The sequence below is a fragment of the Dama dama genome, chromosome X (genome assembly GCF_033118175.1).
Source record: "Dama dama isolate Ldn47 chromosome X, ASM3311817v1, whole genome shotgun sequence".
Classification (NCBI taxonomy): domain Eukaryota; kingdom Metazoa; phylum Chordata; class Mammalia; order Artiodactyla; family Cervidae; genus Dama; species Dama dama.
In genome coordinates this window covers 12,258,260-12,277,168 of record NC_083714.1, presented here as the reverse complement: position 1 = coordinate 12,277,168, position 18,909 = coordinate 12,258,260, and the positions used below count along the sequence as shown (strand labels likewise).

Here is an 18,909-nt window from a genome sequence, read left to right as displayed (position 1 = left end):
TGGTAGCAGCTCAACTGTTTATCAGGCTCTCACCTCCTAGCCCTTGATGCGTGAAAGCTTTGGGCAGGGCTCAGATTTGGGTCAAGCATTTAGTACCCTGACTGCATGCATCTCCTTTGCTAGTAATAACATGGTCTTGGCAAGCCTGTCTTGCCCCTCACCCTCCCACCAGCCAGTCCTTTCCTCCTCCAACAGCTGGTTCTTATCTGTCTTCCTTGTTCCAGCCTCAGGCAGACTGCCCTGACCTCATGCTCTCTCTCTCTCTCTCTCTCTCTCTCTCTCACACACACACACACACACACACATATTCTCCTAAACACTCATTGATGAGTTTCAACATTGAAACTGCCTTCCTCCCACCCACCCCATCCCCAGACCTCTAAGGGTTCCCTATTTCCTGTCACATCGAGTCTTCCACTTCCCTGCCTTGCTTTCCAGGCCTACTTCAGTTGGGGCCCACTCAGCCTTTCCAGTGTGGCCAGTGACTGCCCCCACCCCCTACCCCATCATGGACAGAATGTAAGCATTCCACAAACCCTCCATGGTCAACCCTGCCTTTGTGTTCCTGCAGCACTTATGCTCCATTCTGGACTTGAACTGTTTGCTATAGTTTTGTGTACATTAGTCTTGAAAGCTAGGCCCACATTTTAGACTTTGTTAATCCTCAACAGCACTATTTTTTAAAGTGTTCTATTGCTTTTTAGTTGTGTATGTGTAGTGAAAAATTTTAAGAGTAATAAAAGAACCACCATAAAAGTTCAGCAGCAGGAGGTTAGAGCATAGAAAGTAAAAATTCAACTCCCATCCCATCATTACCAGAAATAAGCCCAAGTTAAGTGCTCTGCAGCCTAGCGCCGTCTATAGGTTTATGTTGGAAAGATTGTGTGGTAGGTGGTACACCCAGAGAATTACATCGCCTGGGGAAGAGCATCTTTTACTTCTTAACAAGAATCCCAGGTCTTTGTCGGCCTAATAGACTTTGGAAATTTTAGTCCAAAGTCTGCACACAGCTGGCGGCCACTTGTGTGTCCAGTATGTGACTCTAATCACCACATAAAGCTTCTGTCCTCTTTTCAGCCCTTTCAAAAGTAAACCTTGAAGGTGAATAGTAAAGAGCACATTTAATGGACCTTTCTCAGAGTTTTTCACAGGACTGTAGGAAATTGCAGACAGAAAGTAAAGGGGCTGAGGGGCGGAGATGGGAAGCGTTTATGAAAATAGGCTTTCTACCTGATATGATGTTGTTTTCTCTGAGAGTTAATGCATATTACTAATGGTTTTCATTTTTACCAAGAAATTTCAGTCCCTACTGGGATTTGTTCTAAATGGTAGCCTAGCCCACCTGTGTTGCACCCACTGGGGTTAATTCTGCATCTCAATCAGCTTGAAAATGTCAGCCTGAACTTGCAGACTTAATTGTTACAGACGCTTTATAAGTAGGGCATTCAAAATCCTCAGGCTGCTCCCTCTTGCTATCATAATTGATACTTAATGGATATTCTCAGCCTTCTTTGGTTTTACACATTCAGCACTGTACAGATGGAGGGGGTAGTAAAGGGAAGAAGAGAGACACAGAGGGGGCAGATAAACAATGTGTGTGTTCGCTGTGGGTGTCTGTTTCCAGTTGCAGTCCTGGAGTTCTGGGAATGGCTGACAAAGGTGAGCTGGCAGGTCGGTCAGCCGGGGGTTTCTGGGTTCTCTTCGCTGTGGCCTCCCAAGGCAGTGTTCTATGGGCACAGCCATCTCTGAACTTCAGCTCAAACATGTTGGCCATTTGGATGTGAGTTCGAAAATGTCCCAATGCTCTCCAGAGTTCTGTTCATTTGCTCTTTTGACAGTCTGATGAATGACCTGGCATTAACTAGGGAGAGGACAATATTATCCAGCCTGAATAACTAATCTCCTAAGAAGTACAAAGTTGAAGGATCTTGGTGCACATGAATCTTATTAAATGTGCTTATAAAATATGTTCTATCCAAATAAGCTTAGAAACCCCTAAAATAGCCTTTTCTGATCGGTGGCTGGAACTTTGGCATGCTTCATAGGTCTCCAAGCCAAAATTATTCAGTGAAGTGATGACAGTGTTTTTGTGCATGGGAAAATGGGAAGTGGGGATGGTAACTCCTCTGTTGACTAATTGTACTCCTTCTGTCCATCGCAGGGGAGACCAGGACCAATTGGAATTCAAGGTCCAACAGGTCCTCAAGGACTTCCTGGCCCTAGTGGTTTATCAGGCTTGAAAGGAGAAAGGGGCTCCCCAGGCCCGCTGGGACTGTATGGACCAAAAGGCGATAAGGTAAGCTCAAACCAAAGCTTGAGTTTTCCTTTGACTCATGGGCCATGGGTGTGAAGGTGAAAGGTTCTAAACCTCAGCTCTGTTTATTTATGAAAAGAATACTAATTGCACATACTTTGGTGCCAGGCTACACACTTTAATAATAGGTAGGCTGGGTGATATGCTCCCATTTCTGGAGAGAATCCTGTAGCCAGCAAGTCAGAAAGTCCAGGTATCAGCTATTTGCCAGACAAATGGGATGACCGTGGTGGAAAAGTACAGAGGATTTGAGCTAGAGGTGGGTCAGAAGGCCAATCAACAGGGCAGCAGAGGAATCCAAACAAGGGGAATGGGACACCAGGGGTCAGAATGCTTGGAAACCAGCTGGGCCACAGATATGGGGAAAGAGATGCAAGAAAGGGGATTGGTCATGTCATGGCAGCTGGCTGTCTGAGGTTAGCAGTTAATCACTTCCTATTTACCACATTGGTGAGAGCAGGATTCCTACCCTAGGGTTCTGCAGATGGCCAAGTATGTGACACCTGGCACAGGACAGAAGAGATCAACAACAGGTTTATAAGTCACATACACTCACAGTGGAAGAGGACATCACACACCGTGCAGGGTCACACAGTGCTTGCGCTCTGGAACAAAATAAACCAGAAGGGCTGTGAGAGGCAAACTGTGCCATGTCAAGAGGATGAGTGTCCCTAGGTTCCTAAAGGAGGATATGACTGGCTTGTTTGAATAATTCATTGGGCCAGCAGGGAACTGAAACCTACAACTCAGGAACAAGCAGGAACTGTGCCCAGTATATTTGATAAGGAGAGTTGTTTGCCTGAAAGATCTCATCAGGAGCAAAATGCCGTTTGAGGCACTCCTCAATTTTCCCAGGGCTTCCCAGGTGGCACTAGTGGTGAAGAACCTGCCTGCCAATGCAGGAGACATAAGAGACATGGGTTTGATCCCTGGGTCAGGAAGATCCCCTGGAGGAGGAAATGACAACCCACTCCAGTGTTCTTGCCTGGAGAATCCCATGGACAGAGAAACCTGGCGGGCTAGGGCTGCAAAGACTTAGCAAGCCCGCATGCAGCCTTCCCAGATGTCAAGGCACCATATAATACTGAGCCTTATTTTTAGGTCCGATACCACATGGTCTAAGACAAGAACTGCCCAAGACCTTAGGTAAAGGCTAGTGATCACTTGGAAGTGTAGTAGACAGCAAAGTGATGTGATGTGTGGGGTGGGGGGCGGTTGGGGTACAAAACACTTCTTAACAACTTAGGTCATTAACTACATGAACAAACCTACCTCACCTAATGGAGATAAGTTGGACCCATCTCTTACATTCCTACTCCCTTTTTTAGGGTCCCATGGGTGTTCCCGGCTTTCTTGGCATCAATGGAATTCCGGTGAGTGTGTTCATAGAAGCATTTTGAAATTTTATTTTATTGAAGTAGACTTGATTTACAAGATTGTGTTCACTTCTGCTATACAGCAGAGTGATTTGGTTATACATGTGTATATATTCTTTTTCATGTTCTTTTCCATGATGGCTTATCACAAAATATAGAATATAGTTCCCTTGGGCTATACCTTGTTGTTTATCTATTTCATAGAGGCAATTTTAATACAACCTCTAGTTTCTGCCTCATAGCTCAAGTACTTTGGTCTTAACCACATCCTGTCTCAGGCATGCATGCTCAGGGCTAAGTGTTGAGATGTGCGTGGTAAGGTTTGAAGAGCAGTGCTCACCCACACTTGCCTTGGGATCCCATTATGGGGAGCACTAAATTATATAGTTGGGGATACAGAGATATGTGCAGGCCTAAAAAACCATCAGTATCTTAGACAAAAGGGGTTGGGTCTTCTAGGTTGAGGGCAGCTTTCACTGGGAATGAGGGACTGGTTCTGAAGTGTGAAGACAGTGACATGAGAACACATATATCCTCATTATCAGAAAACTAAGAAGGTACACGAAGTTAGATAGAAAAATACTTACTGATACCTTAACACATTTAATTTCAATAATTTGTTCTCTTCAGCCTTATTCCCAAGTGAATTTCCCTTCAGATTTTTCAGACTTCTAAGTACAAATTTTAAATGTTGCTTTCCATTTGTAGTTATTACAAAATACTGGCTATATTCCCCAGGTTGTATGATATGTCTGTGAGCCTATCTGACACCCAATAGTTTGTACTTCCCACCCTCCCAACCCCTAAAACATAATGCCCCTCTCCACACACAAATAACCACTAGTTGTTCTCTATGCCTGAGAATCTACTGCTTTTTTTGTTATATTCACTAGTTTGTTGTATTTTTTAGATTCCACATATGATTGACATCATACAGTATTTTGCTTTCTCTTTCTGACTTATTTCACTTAGCGTAATGCCCTCCAAGTCCATCCATTTTGCTGCAAATGGCAAAATTTCAGTCTTTTGTATAGCTGAGTAGTATTCCTTATATATATATATATATATACACCACATCTTCTTTGTTGCTTCTATACCTTGAGAATTGTAAATAATGCTGCTATGAAAATTGGGGTATGTATATCTGTTTGAATTGGTGGGTTTTTTTCATATATATACTCAGGAATGGAATTGCTGAATCATATGGTAGTTCTATTTTTATTTTTTTGAGGAACTTTCATAATTTTTTCCCCAGTGACTGCATCACTTTACATTCCTACCAACAGTGCAGGAGGATTCCCTTTTCTCCACATCCTCACCAACACTTGTTATTTGTGTTCCTTTTGAGAACAGCCATTCTGATAGGTATGAGGTCATACCTCATTGTGGTTTTGACTTGCATTTCTTGATGATTAGTGATGCTGAGCATATTTTCATGTGCACGCTGGACATCTTCATTTGTTCTTTAGAAAAGTTCTTCTACCCATCTTTTAATTGGGTTGTTTGTTTCTTTCATATTGAGTTTTATGACCTGTTTCTATGTGTTGGATATTAGCTCCTATCAGTCATAGTTTTTGCAAATATCTTCTCCCATTCAGTAGGTTGTCTTTTCATTTTGCTGATGGTTTTTACAAACTGACTACTACAAAGGTCACTTGAAGACAACCTCTTCCCTTCATCCTGAGGACCTGGTTTTGCTGGAGATAAGTGGGGAGTCTGAAGCTTGCAGACATGTCCTTTTCCCATTCCATCCAGCCCAATCCCCCCCTTTTTATTGAGTTTCTCCATTTTTACTCAATATCCCTACTTATCCTGCCACTGGATATTACATGGTAACATTTCTCCAGCTTTTAAAATGCAGTATTTGGAACTTGGTACTGTCACTTTTTAGTTATATTCTTCAGTGCTTCTCTATATATTTAGTCTTTAACCTGGGCTGTGTTTGCCTTTAGCAGTGGTTTTCAACCTTAAGAACCAAATCTTGTGTGGAAGCTCAGCATGTAGAACAGAAAAAAAAAAAAAATGCAGCTCCTCCATTTGAGGAAAGGCCTAGAGCCTGCTTTTATCTTTCTAACAGCCTCTAAGGGGTTCTTTTGAATCATATCAAAACAGTTTAGTTAAGTCTTGACTTAACAGCTTCTTGTGTTATACTACATAATCATCTAATATCAGGTAAGGGAGTTCAAATTGTTTTGTGCCAACATACAGGTATTTTTCTTGAGTACCTGCTATATGGTAGCACTCTAATATAGGAATACAAAAAAAAAAAAAAAGGCATCTGGCTCTGCCCTCGGAGATATTATCATCTGATTCATTTTTATCCCCAGATCTACTATACCTTTGTGGCTTTGGCGAATAGAAGACTCACTTGCCTTGTATTTGTTACATGTATCAACAAATCGGTCATCAGATTTTGGCCTTTTATTCAATTGCAGAGTCTACAAAATCCCAGAAATGGGTCATTGGAGAAGTAAGAAGTGGATGGGGTTGGTTACCCTCTTATGACTTCCCCTGATATTTTCTCATGGCTATGTTCTAAGACCACATCATCCAGCATCTCCACTCAGTATATGTGTCTTGAGGGAACCAATGGGTGATTGTTGTTATTGTTAAGTTGTTCCGTCATGTTTGTCTCTATGAGACCTCACGGACTGCTGCACGCCTGGCTTCCATGTTGTTCACCATCTCCTGGAGTTCGTTCAAATTCATGTACACTGAATTGGTGATTCCATCCAACCATCTCATCCTGTCATCCCCTTCTCCTGCCTTCTATCTTTCCCCGCATCAGGGTCTTTTCCAATAAGTCAATTCTTCGCATCAGGTAGCCAAAATATTGGAGCTTCAGCTTCAGCATCAGTCCTTCTAATGAATATTCAGGGTTGATTTCCTTTAGGATTGACTGGTTTGATCTCCTTGCTGTCCAAGAGACTCTCAAGAGTCTTCTCTGGCACCACAGTTCAAAAGGATAGAAACTAGCAAACTGGAGGCCACCTCTTCCATTTATCCTGTGGATCCAGCCTCACCAGATATGAGTGGAGGATTTGAAGCTCACAACAGCACTACACCCTTCCTCCTGCAATCTCTTTTTAACGGGGGCTGGAAGGAAATGAATCCTGTGAAGCAGAGGCTGATTCCCATTCTGAGTTGGAACCCACCCCAGAGTCCAGCTGGACACTTCTGTGTCCAACCATCCAACTTGTGGCCAAGAGAGCCTGAGGGCTTCTAGAAATTGATCACTTCTTTTGGGGGCCTTTGTTGCTTGGGAGAATGAGTCCAGCTTCCTCCAAATGAGTCTGCTGTTTCCAGTAGAAGTTCTCATCCCCTTGGCTCTCTTCTTGCCCCATCCCCTTGACCCCTTGACCTAAGGTTGTACATGTATTTTTTTGACTTTCAATCTCTTTAGCTTCAGGATTTAAGCCTCACTTACTCCAAGAAATTTTATCCCCTGTTCACTTCCCTCTCTTCCAGCTATTCATGATGTATTAAGAAGCATCTTCTGTTGACAGCTTACCTCTCTTTTCCATCTCTAATCTCCCAGGAGTCTTTGGGGTCTGTACCACAAACTCTAGCTCCTTATTGCATATAGTGCATGTTATTTATTTATTTTCTTGTATGTTAGTCTTATCTACTTTTGCATTCCAGTCCCCTATAATGAAAAGGACATCTTTTTTGGGTGTTAGTTCTAGAAGGTCTTGTAGGTCTTCATAGAACCGTTCAAATTCAGCTTCTTCAGCATTATTGGTCGGGGCATATACTTGGATTACTGTGATATTGAATGGTTTGCCTTGGAATGCAAAAGTAGGAAGTCAAGAAATACCTGGAGTAACAGGCAAATTTAACCTTGGAGTACAGAATGAAGCAGGGCAAAGGCTAACAGAGTTTTGCCAAGAGAACGCACTTGTCATAGCAAACACCCTCTTCCAACAACACAAGAGAAGACTCTACACATGGACATCACCAGATGGTCAATACTGAAACCAGACTGATTATATTATTTGCAGTCAAAGATGGAGAAGCTCTATAAAATCAAGCAAAAACAAGACCGGGAGCTGACTGTGGCTCAGATCATGAACTCCTTATTGCCAAATTCAGACTTAAATTGAAGTAGAGAAAACCACTAGACCATTCAGGTATGACCTAAATCAAATCCCTTATGACTATACAGTGGAAGTGAGAAATAGATTCAAGGGATTAGATCTGATAGACAGAGTATCTGAAGAACTATAGATGGAAGTTCGTGACATTGTACAGGAGGCAGTGATCAAGACAATCCCCAAGAAAAAGAACTGCAAAAAGGTAAAGTGGTTGTCTGAGGAGGCCTTACAAATAGCTGTGAAAAGAGAAGTGAAAGGCCAAGGAGAAAAGGAAAGATATACCCATCTGAATGCAGAGTTCCAAAGAATAGCAAGGAGAGATAAGAAAGCCTTCCTCAGTTATCACTGCAAAGAAAGAGAGGAAAACAATAGAATGGGAAAGACTAGATATCTCTTCAAGAAAATTAGAGATACCAAGGGAACATTCCATGCAAAGATGGGCTCAATAAAGGACAGGAATGGTATGGACCTAACAGAAGCAGAAAATATTAAGAAGAGGTAGCAAGAATACATAGAAGAACTATGCAAAAAAGATCTTCCCAACCCAGATGATCATGATGGTGTGATCACTCACCTAGAGCCAGACATCCTGGAATATGAAGTCAAGTGGGCCTTAGGAAACATCACTATGAACAAAGCTAGTGGAGATGATGGAATTCCAGTTGACCTATTTCAAATCTTGAAAGATGATGCTGTGAAAGTGCTGCAGTCAATATGACAGCAAATTTGGAAAACTCAGCAGTGGCCACAAGACTGAAAAAGGTCAGTTTTCATTCCAATCCCAAAGAAAGGCAATGCCAAAGAATGCCCAAACTACTGTGCAAGTGCACTCATCTCACACGCTAGCAAAGTAATGCTCAAAATTCTCCAAGACAGGCTTTAACAGTATGTGAACCATGAACTTCCAGATGTTCAAGCTGGTTTTAGAAAAGGCAGAGGAACCAGGGATTAAATTCCCAACATCCGCTGGATCATTGAAAAAGCAAGAGAGTTCCAGAAAAACATCTACTTCTGCTTTATTGACTATGCTAATGCCTTTGACTATGTGAATCACAACAAACTGTAGAAAATTCTTCAAGAGATGGGAATACCAGACCTGCGTCCTTAACAATCTGTATGCAGGTCAAGAAGCAACAGTTAGAACTGGACGTGGAACAACAGACTGCTTCCAAATAGGGAAAGGTGTACATCAAGCTGTATATTTTCACCCTGCTTATTTAACTTATATGCACAGTACAGCACGTCATGATGTAGCACAAGCTGGAATCAAGCTTACTGGGAGAAATATCAATAACCTCAAATATGCAGATAATAGCACCCTTATGGCAGAAAGCAAAGAAGAACTAAAGAGCCTCTTGATGAAAGTGAAAGAGGAGAATGAAAAAGGTGGCTTAAAATTCAACATTCAGAAAACTAAGATCATGGCATCCAGTCCCATCACTTCATGGCAAATAGATGGGGAAACTGAAAACAGTGTCAGACTTTATTTTGGGGGGCTCCAAAATCACTGCAGATGGTGACTGAAGCCATGAAATTAAAAGACACTTGCTCCTTGGAAGAAAAGCTATGACCAACCTAGACAGAATATTAAAAAGCAGAGACATTACTTTGGCAACAAAGGTCCTTCTAGTCAAGGCTATGGTTTTTCCAGTAGTCATATATGGATTTGAGAGTTGGACTATCAAGAAAACTGAGTGACAAAGAATTGATGCTTTTGAACTGTGGTTTTGGAGAAGACTCTTGAGAGTCCCTTGGACAGCAAGGATATCCAACCAGTCCATCCTAAAGGAAATCAGTCCTGAATATTCATTGGAAAGGCTGATGCTGAAGCTGAAACTCCAATACTTTGGCCACCTCATGCAAAGAACTGACTGATTTGAAAAGACCCTGATGCTGGGAAAGATTGAAGGTGGGAGGAGAAGGGGAAGACAGAGGATGAGATGGTTGGATGGCATCACCGACTCAATGGACATGAGTTTGAGTAAACTCCAGGAGTTGGTGATGCACAGGGAGGCCTAGTGTGCTGCAGTCCATGGGGTCACAAAGAGTTGGACATGACTGAGTGACTGAACTGAACTGAACTGAGTCTTATCTAGCTCCTTGAAAGCACAGAGTTTTGTCTTCTGTTCCTCTCAGAGACCCCAGGGCTAAATTCAGCACAGAGTAGAAACTAGAAATCCAACCTCTAGTACCTCATAGCTCTAGTAGTAGCTACAAGAGGCTTCCCTAGTAGGTCAGTCAATAAAGACTCCACCTGAAATGCAGGACAACCAGGTTCCATTCCTGGGTTAGGAAGATCCCCTGGAGAAGGAAATGGCAACCCACTTCAGTATTCTTGCCTGGGAAAACCCAGGGACAGACGAGTCTGGTGGGCTACAGTCTATGGGGTCACAAGAGTCAGGCACGACAGAACGACACCACAGTACCTATAAAAGCAGCAATTCTCAGACTTGCAGGGCTCCCTCAGACAGAGGAAAACACAGAGACCCTAGGATCAGTCGGACTAATTATTTTACCCAACTTTCAGCAGCACTTATTAAGCAATTTGGCTAAAACCAACACATCTTTACTAAACTGGATCACTGCACAAATCTGCTTCCCCTATTAATATTGGCTGATTGCTAACATCTGTGTCACTGGTTTTGGTCCCAGAACTCCATTTTTGCTGTCATGTAGATGATTTCCACATGAATGAGCAAGATCATCCAAGTCTGCGCACCCAGGGGCACTGTCACCAGTTGAGAGTGAACAAGCAAGCAGTCGTCAAGATATTCAACATTAAAATAGCATAGACAAGGGACAATAGGACTGTGGCTTTTAATGATATCACAGATGTGAGTTGAGCTGTCGGCACCCCCAAAAAATGCAGGTTGATCCAATGTTTTCAGTTCAAATAAGTTGGAAGCAGAAGTTTTCAAGTTGTCTTTTGCGATTTATGTTGAGCTTTTCCCACGGAGTCGATCTCAAACATTTCCCCGCCTAGAGACTCATAAATGAACACACCAGATTTATATCTTCAAAGTGCCCATGAACTACTCACCAAATGGAAACATCTCCTTTCCAATCTGGGTTCTATGAAACATTTGTTGTTGTTGTTGTTCAACCACTAAGTCATGTCCAACTCTTTGTGACCCCGTGGACTGTAGCACACCAGGCTTCCCTGTCCTTCACTATCTCCAGAGTTTGCTCAAATGCACGTCCATTGAGTTGGTGATGCCATCAGGGTCTTTTCCAGTGAGTTGGCTCTTCGCATTCAGTAGCCAAAGTATTGGAGCTTCAGCTTCAGCATCAGTCCTTCTGATGCGTATTCAGGGTTGATTTCCTTTAGAACTGATTGGCTTGATCTCCTTGCAGTCCAAGGGACTGTCAAGAATCTTCTCCTGCACCACAGTTTGAAAGCATCAATTCTTTGATACTCAGCCTTCCTTATGGTCCAATTCTCACATCTGTACATAACAATTAGAAAAACCATAGCTTTGACTAGATGGGCCTTTGTTGGCAAAGTGATATCTCTCCTTTATAATATGCTTTCTAGGTTTGTTATAGTTTTTCTTCCAAAGAGCAAGCATCTTTTAATTTCATAGCTGCAGTCACTGTCTGCAGTGATTTGGAGGCCCAAGAAGATAAAAGTCTGTCACTGTTTCCATTTTTCCCCATCTATTTGCCATGAAGTGGGGAACATGAATTGGGGAACACTGCTTTTCTATAATACAGCACATCCACCTATCCTGTGTGTTTAGTCCCTTGTGGTTTTATAGAACCATGGTTTTCTCTTTCAAAGAGCTATATTCTCTTGGAGAAGTGGCACACACATATGTGAAGTCATTCATTCTCTCTACCCAGAAAGGGCATAACCAAGGTCTCAGGACTGAGTAAGATCCCTAGTACTGAGCCAGCCTGTTGTCTTAACTCATTTCTGTTACCCAGTTGAGAGATAACCCCTAGCAAATTTGGCTGGGACATTTTTTAATAATGATTAGGACCCCAGGAAGAAATAGACACTCCACCTGAAGGAACTGACTGAATAGAGGTAAATGAAGGGTATATTTAAAGCAGGCATCCCCAACCTCTGGGATCTAATGTGTGATGATCCAAGGTGGAACTGATGTAATAATAATAGAAATAAACTATACAATAAATGTAATGTGTTTCATCCCCTTTACTCCTGGTCCATGGAAAAATGTCTTCATGGAACCAGTCCCTAGTGCCAAAAAAGTTGGGGACTGCTAATATAAAGGATGCAAGCAGGATTAAGGGAAACAGCAGTGGATGCAGAAGTAACCAACACAAAGCTGTTACCACACCTAGTCCCAAATGGGGAGAGGAGGAATAGTAATACTGGAACTCTGTAAGACTGGGAGCCATGGACTAGCACTTGTCCAATGGGAACTAATATTGTAGAGAAATATGGCCACGGCCACAAATACTGCCAGGGAGGAAGAGTATAGGAGAAATAAACAGCCTGAGCTCTTCCTCATCCTGGTCTCCCATCTCCCGCTTGTGCCTCCTAGTGACCACATACAACTGGAAGACAGAGGGAAAGGGAGCCTAGGCATAGTAAAGGTTAGTCTCCCAAAGCACAGATGTGGGGAAGGTAGAGTGTAGATCTCCAGGGCCAATAGGGATAGCCATCTCATTTGGTAATAAAATGTTGATGACTCTAGTGATGTGCTATGCTGTGCTAAGCTGCTTCAGCTGTATCTGACTCTTGCAAACCCATGGACTATAGCCCTCCAGACTCCTCTGTCTATGGGATTTTCCAGGCAAGAGTACTGGAGTGGGTTGCCATTCCCTTCTCCAGGGGATCTTCCCGACCCAGAGATCAACTCCACATCTCTTATGTCTCCTGCATTGGCAGTTGGGTTCTTTACCACTAGCGCCACCCTAATGACTCTAGTAAGCTGTCTCAATTTCCCCAGTTCAACTAAGATTCATCATCTGAGTCTGCAGAGGCATAACTTGCAATAAACAGCAAGTTTTATTGCAAAGGTAAGTTTATTGAGCACTCCTCTGGACTCTGTGTTCCGTGAGTCTAGCAGTCTAGACTCACAATGGACCGTCTCTCTCCTACAAAAAGAACAATAATAATAAAAACAAAACAAAATTCCCCAGAGCATTCTCACAATAAACATTTGTCAAAAGATTGTTTCCTCAAATAATTTGAAAAGTTGCTTTTTGAACACATGACATGTTTTCTTCAAATCAGTAAATATATATTATATATATGTATGTATATTTAACTAAATACATATAATATATGTATATGTATTTATATACATATAGGTATTTGGCTTTAATACATATATATAATGTATATTATATATATAATATGTATTTGACTTTAAAAGTGTGTGGGTAAGTGGGAGACTACCTTTTGTTGATCTGCCTAGAGTTTTGGTCTTTTAGGTCATCTATTTGTGCCATACCCAACACACACCTGCTTTTGATTTCCTACACATAGGTAGGAAATATACCAAGTACACTTCCTATACACCAAGGAAGCACAGAATTATTGAATTCAGACACCAACTGTATGTGAATGATTACTGATTCCCCAGCAAAATAACTGCCTCAGTAGTGAGTATGGAGAAAAGGAAAAGATGCAGTTCCCTGGCTGAAGAAATAGCATGACATGAGATAATGACAAAATAAAGTTCCAAGTGTGATTCTTGCTTGTCTTGTTTATTTTTGAGCAAGCAGTGTTCAGGAGAGGTGGTGCTATGGAAACTCCTTCTGCTCTGTTAACCAAAATCCAGCATCATTTCCCATACAGAGCATCATTTCTAATACAGAGAGCCAGTCCAGGCTGCCCAGGTTCCAGTCCATTGTGAGGAATCCCAAGGCCTGGCATGATTTCCTGTTGGTAGCAATTCAGCTGCCAGGCAGCTAAGACCCATCTTAGTGCATCTTTCTACTAAAGGAAGGTACAGTCGCAGCACTCTTTGTAGCCTATCTCTTCATGCTTGATCCCTTTGGTTTCAGCTTGTAAAGCATCAATCCTTTGGACAGGGGAAACACTGAGCTGTCATCAGCCACCTACACCTGAGTATAATGAATAGAGATGGGAGCAGAGGTGACGAGACAAAGGGAGTGGACAGGGAGACCGAATTTGGGAGCATCCTTGGCTTCTCTCACTATGGAGCTTGTTGGATTAGCTAAGAGTCCTGTGACTGACTCGATCCCTTCTTTTCTCTTTCAACAGGGCCACCCTGGACAGCCAGGACCCAGAGGCCCACCTGGCCTGGATGGCTGTAATGGAACTCAAGGAACTGTTGGATTTCCAGGTCCTGATGGCTATCCTGGGCTTCCTGGACCACCTGTAAGCTGCCACATCTTTGTACATTATTTCAAATGGTTTTGCTTGCCTCCAAGTGTGCCCTCTCTTCTGCTTCTCTGGAGGTCTTGTTAAGTATCCATGGGGCAATCACTGAAGCCCCTTGTCCAATGCAGCACCACAATGTCAAAAGTCTAAAGAATACCAGTTTCAGGGGAGTGTACACATGCTACACTAGCTAGGATTTTTTTTTTAATGATGCTTTTAGAGTTGGCAAGATTATTAAAAAGACTGTAGTAAATTTTAGATCAAAGTACATGTTTGGCTATGTAACATTTTCCCACATTAGGCAATACTGGGAAATGCAGTACTTGGAAGGTTTACATGGGATCATGGAAGCACTAACAGTGACCCAAAGGGCTTGGCAGGCTTGTTCTCTACCAGTGATTCTTAACCAGTGGGGATTTTGCATCCTTCCTGAGGACATTTGACAGTTATTATTGACACTTTCAGACTTCCCTGGTGGCTCAGCTGGTAAAGAACCCGCCTGCAATGCAGGAGACCCTGGTCAATTCCTGGGTCATAAAGATCTGCTGGAGAAGGGAATGGCTACCCACTCCGTATTCTGGCCTGGAGAACTCCATGGCCTATACAGTCCATGGACTGTACTGTCCATGGGGTTGCAAAGTGTTGGACACGACTGAGTGACTTTCACATCCCATAATGTAACTACATATACATATGTAATATTGACACTTTTGGGCTTCCCTGGTGATACAGCTGATAAAGAATCCACCTGCAATGTGGGAGACCTGGGTTCGAACACTGGGTTGAGAAGATCCTCTGGAGAAGGGAACATACTGGAACCCACTCCAGTATTCTGGCCTGGAGAATTCCATGGACTGTATAGCCCTTGGGGTCGAAAGAGTCAGACACAACTGAGCAACTTTTACTTTCACTGACCCTTTTGGTTCTCACAATTGGGAGCATGCTACTGGTATAGGACAGCCCCCACCATGACATCAAGTTATCATCTGTCCCAAAGTGTCAATAGTCAGAAATAATTGAGAAATCCTACTCTACACTGACATAATTTTCTCCTTGCCATCCTCTCCCCACGTCATAATGCTTGGTTCTGGAATTGATAAGGCATTTATTGGATATTGGAGTCATCACTTTTGCTTCACTCCATTCATCCAGATAGAACTCAAATATTTGGATCTAAAAGATCTCTAATAGATGCCATGCCCTTACAAGGCTGCTTTTGTGAGTGGCTGGAAAGAGAAAAATAATATATTTCAAACCCATTCTCAACCTCATTTGAAATAATCTAAGCGAATAAGAGTACTGATGTGATATGTTTAAATAGAAATTACACTATCTATTAGACCAGTTGCATAGCTACATGAATGACTTGGCATTTTACTGGAAGAGCATTGCTTTCAGTGACCAAGTTGTGGATGTGAATGTACATGTAAGAAGGTGGAACAGACAAAGCACAAGCCCCAAATTGGCATAAGGGACTTTCACAACTAAGGACCAAACCAATATATAGCAGACAGTTGGGGAGAAAGATGTATTACCAACATAGTATGAGCTATTTGAGTCTCAAAGGCCTCCAAACACTGCCATGGTAACAGGGCAAGAGAACAAATCACATCTGTGTTAAAACAATGGAAATCTGGAAAAGTAAGGAATCCCAGCCCCCAAGAGGGAGAAAAGAAATCTTGAAGTAATAAACAGCCCCTGACAGCCAAAGGACCAGGGTAAAACCCAATCCTGTCCCTACACCTTCCTTTAAGCCTAAATAGGAACTTGATTGTGGATTTTTACTAAGCTGAACCTTACTAACCCTACTGAACACTGAATAGATGGCTTTTGAAGTTTCTTTGATGAAAGCAAAAGGGGAAATAGGAAGTGTTAGGAAAGAAACTGGTTTGTGCTTTTGGAACCACATGATACTTTTATTATACCTATGGACCTTGAACTCAGGAATCCATCATTCAATCAATGCTTCTGTCCCCAAAGCTTAGGCCTACCCCAACACTAATTCCAACTTCCATTTAGGTATTGGGACATTGATTTTCCCCAGGGGGTCAACATCTAGCAGATATTAGCTGGTGTCTGCCACTGAGACATTAAAAACTCTGGCTGATTAGACAGGTTGGACATACTTTGAACAGTTTTCCATGTTGACAGTGAGACCCACCTGCCACTTAGATGTCAAAGCTGAAGTTGTATGGTAAAAGCAGAAGATGTAGGTGATTATGTAATTATCTCTTAGACCAGGGATCTGTAAACTGGCCCACATAACCTTTGTCCTGTGGCTTGTTTTTCCATTTTTTTAAAAGATTGTGAAGAAAAACAGAATACAGGACAGAGCTCAGATATGACCCCCAAAGCATATATTATTTACTCACTGGCTCTCTACAGAAAAAGTCCGCTAACCTCTGTCCTAGACAAAGTTCCCATCAGTGATTTATACCTGTGACATATGGAGCAGGTTAGCTATAGCCCTATAAGAGACATGTGTATTTTATGTAGACGTTCAGATTGGTTCTCTGAATAGATTCAAAATCTATGTTCTAATTTCTTAACAAACTTCTGACTTGTAGGCTGGGGAACAGGCGTGTAGCTTTGAGACATAGCACCTGTTCAGGGGCTGTAATTTGTATGCCTATCGCTGCTGTAGAATAAGCCACATGGTTTCAGGCTTTTGCTTTTCCATCTGATCAGATCATACTATTAACAATACCGTGTGTGTGTGTGTGTATGTGTGTGCATGCGTGCGTGCACACATGTGCACATTTCTTCACAAATTTTTCTTATTTTTACTCAGGGGCTTCCTGGTCAGAAAGGCTCTAAAGGTGAACCTGTCCTTGTCCAAGGTAGTTTCAAAGGAATGAAGGTAAGAGCCTTTAAGGCAGACAGCTGAGTAGGCTATAAGCTGAGTTCCCCCAGGATGGAGCACCATATCCAATGAAAACATTTCTGGAACTAGCATCTGCATCTCTATTTAAGGAACAGACCAAGCTGGATTTAAAAAGGATCTGGAACTTTTTGTGGTGGAAACATTGACAGAAATGTTTGCAACCATATTGTCAAAGAGATTTGCTTTGTCAGAGCAAGACCAAAAATAAGGGACAAATCAGCAAACAAACAGTGCACATGGGTGTCATTTTCCTTGACAGGCCAAGATATTTCCTGAAGGCAGATACCTTTGGTCTACTCCAGAATCCTTGATGTCTGAATACCTCGGTTTGAAGCCACGTGTGTCTCTGCCCATCTTAGCATGGCCACCAATCCAGGATCATAGTTCCGCCCTTTTCTCTATCTGCATACCAGCCCATCACCCTTGCTGGGCCCCTGGCTGTCTGCAAAAATTGTCCATCAACTCTGTAGCTGGCTAGAAACTTTCATCTCTTCCTAGAATTGACAAGAACCTTCTGTATTCTTGTGGCTGTATTCTTGGTGTAGGCTGCCTAGTATCCTGTGGGCCTTCAGTAAATTCTGGTGCCAGAGGATCGACCCTAATCCCTTGCAGAGTGGGATAGGAGTCTATCATTTCCCTGGGAGCAGACAGGAACCTATTGTATCCAATATGGGAGGGGAAGATGTACCCAAGCTCACTTAGCTGGAGTTGGTACCTTTCTGCCCTCCACCCATGCACAGAGCTGGAGATACTGGAAGTCTTCCAGTATCTCCAGCTCTTTAGAAGGCAGTGATGGGTGTACATAGCTGGGAAATGAAGAATGTACAGGGTTTGGGTTTTTGATGATAGTGGGAATGGCATGTTAGACTTGGAAAGGACTTTACTTTTATTTTTTATAAAGAAAAACTTTCTTTTCAGCATAAGAACACACAGAGCATATACAGTACACGCCAACAGAAGTTGGCATCTTTGATGGCCAAATTCACAGTACAAAAGATACTGCCTTTTAAATATATAATATCAAAAAAACAAGAAGAAAAAATATAATAAAACTCATTGATTTAACAATGCAGCACCCTGGAACCTACCTGCAGCTTCTGAAAGCCAAAGGGCAGCCCATCTTGGGAAGCTCCTGATTGGGAGAGGGATGGCCTGTACCTGCATTTTGTTGCAAAGAGCTCGGGACACCAAAAGAGGAAAACAGGGTGGCCTAGGTGGTAATAAAAGCTCTACTGAAGAGGAGAACAATTGTGTGATGGGGGAATAGGAGAGCGACTGGGCTGTGGTCCAGAGAGGACCTCATGATTCTCTAATTCATGTGGCTCATTTTACAGATAGAAAAACTGAGGTGGCCCGAGGCTCTGTGACTTGCTCACAGGCATAAGCCAGCTTCCCAAAAGAGCTAAAACCCAGGCAGTGCTCTTCCCAGGTTGCAGAGAGCTGATTTTTTACTGTAAGCCAAGTCGGGTAAGACTAGCAGGTGTCCACATATGGCCTTTGTTGTAGCAAACATTGATTAAGTGGTTTTGCAAAAAATCAAAGAGACCCTGGACACAGTGGAACACAGTAATTTCCACAGGATGGTTATATTACAGATTCATATGGTGACTTAAGATGCTGCAAAGTAATTAAAACGTAATCAGAGACTATATGCTCTGTTGATTCTCCCTTGAAATGTCTGATTTGCATTGTATACATATGGGCACAGATTCTCTGGGGATGACGGCACACGGCAAGGTAGCTTTGCTTTCTTCCAAAAAGAGCAGGAAAATCACCAGCCCACAGAAGCAGTTTCTAATTGATAAGTTCCTAGCAAAGTTGGAAATTAATTAATTCAAGTAAAGAATGAAATCCTGTTCAATCAAGGTTATAATATTTTTCTTCTAGAGTCTAGATTTTTCTTAGAAAAAAAAGGAAAT

At 42.4% G+C, this 18,909-nt stretch overlaps 1 protein-coding gene across 3 annotated transcripts in view; it reads left to right on the top strand.

Annotated features, from left to right (window-relative positions):
- Positions 1-18,909, top strand: part of COL4A6 (collagen type IV alpha 6 chain) — a 320,391-nt gene that overhangs the window by 246,518 nt on the left and 54,964 nt on the right. For all 3 annotated transcript variants that reach the window (XM_061137217.1, XM_061137218.1, XM_061137216.1), the window contains exons 4-7: positions 2,162-2,296; positions 3,643-3,687; positions 13,987-14,103; positions 16,898-16,966. In XM_061137217.1, coding sequence (XP_060993200.1) covers positions 2,162-2,296; positions 3,643-3,687; positions 13,987-14,103; positions 16,898-16,966 — 366 coding nt within the window. The remainder of the gene's footprint in view (positions 1-2,161; positions 2,297-3,642; positions 3,688-13,986; positions 14,104-16,897; positions 16,967-18,909) is intronic.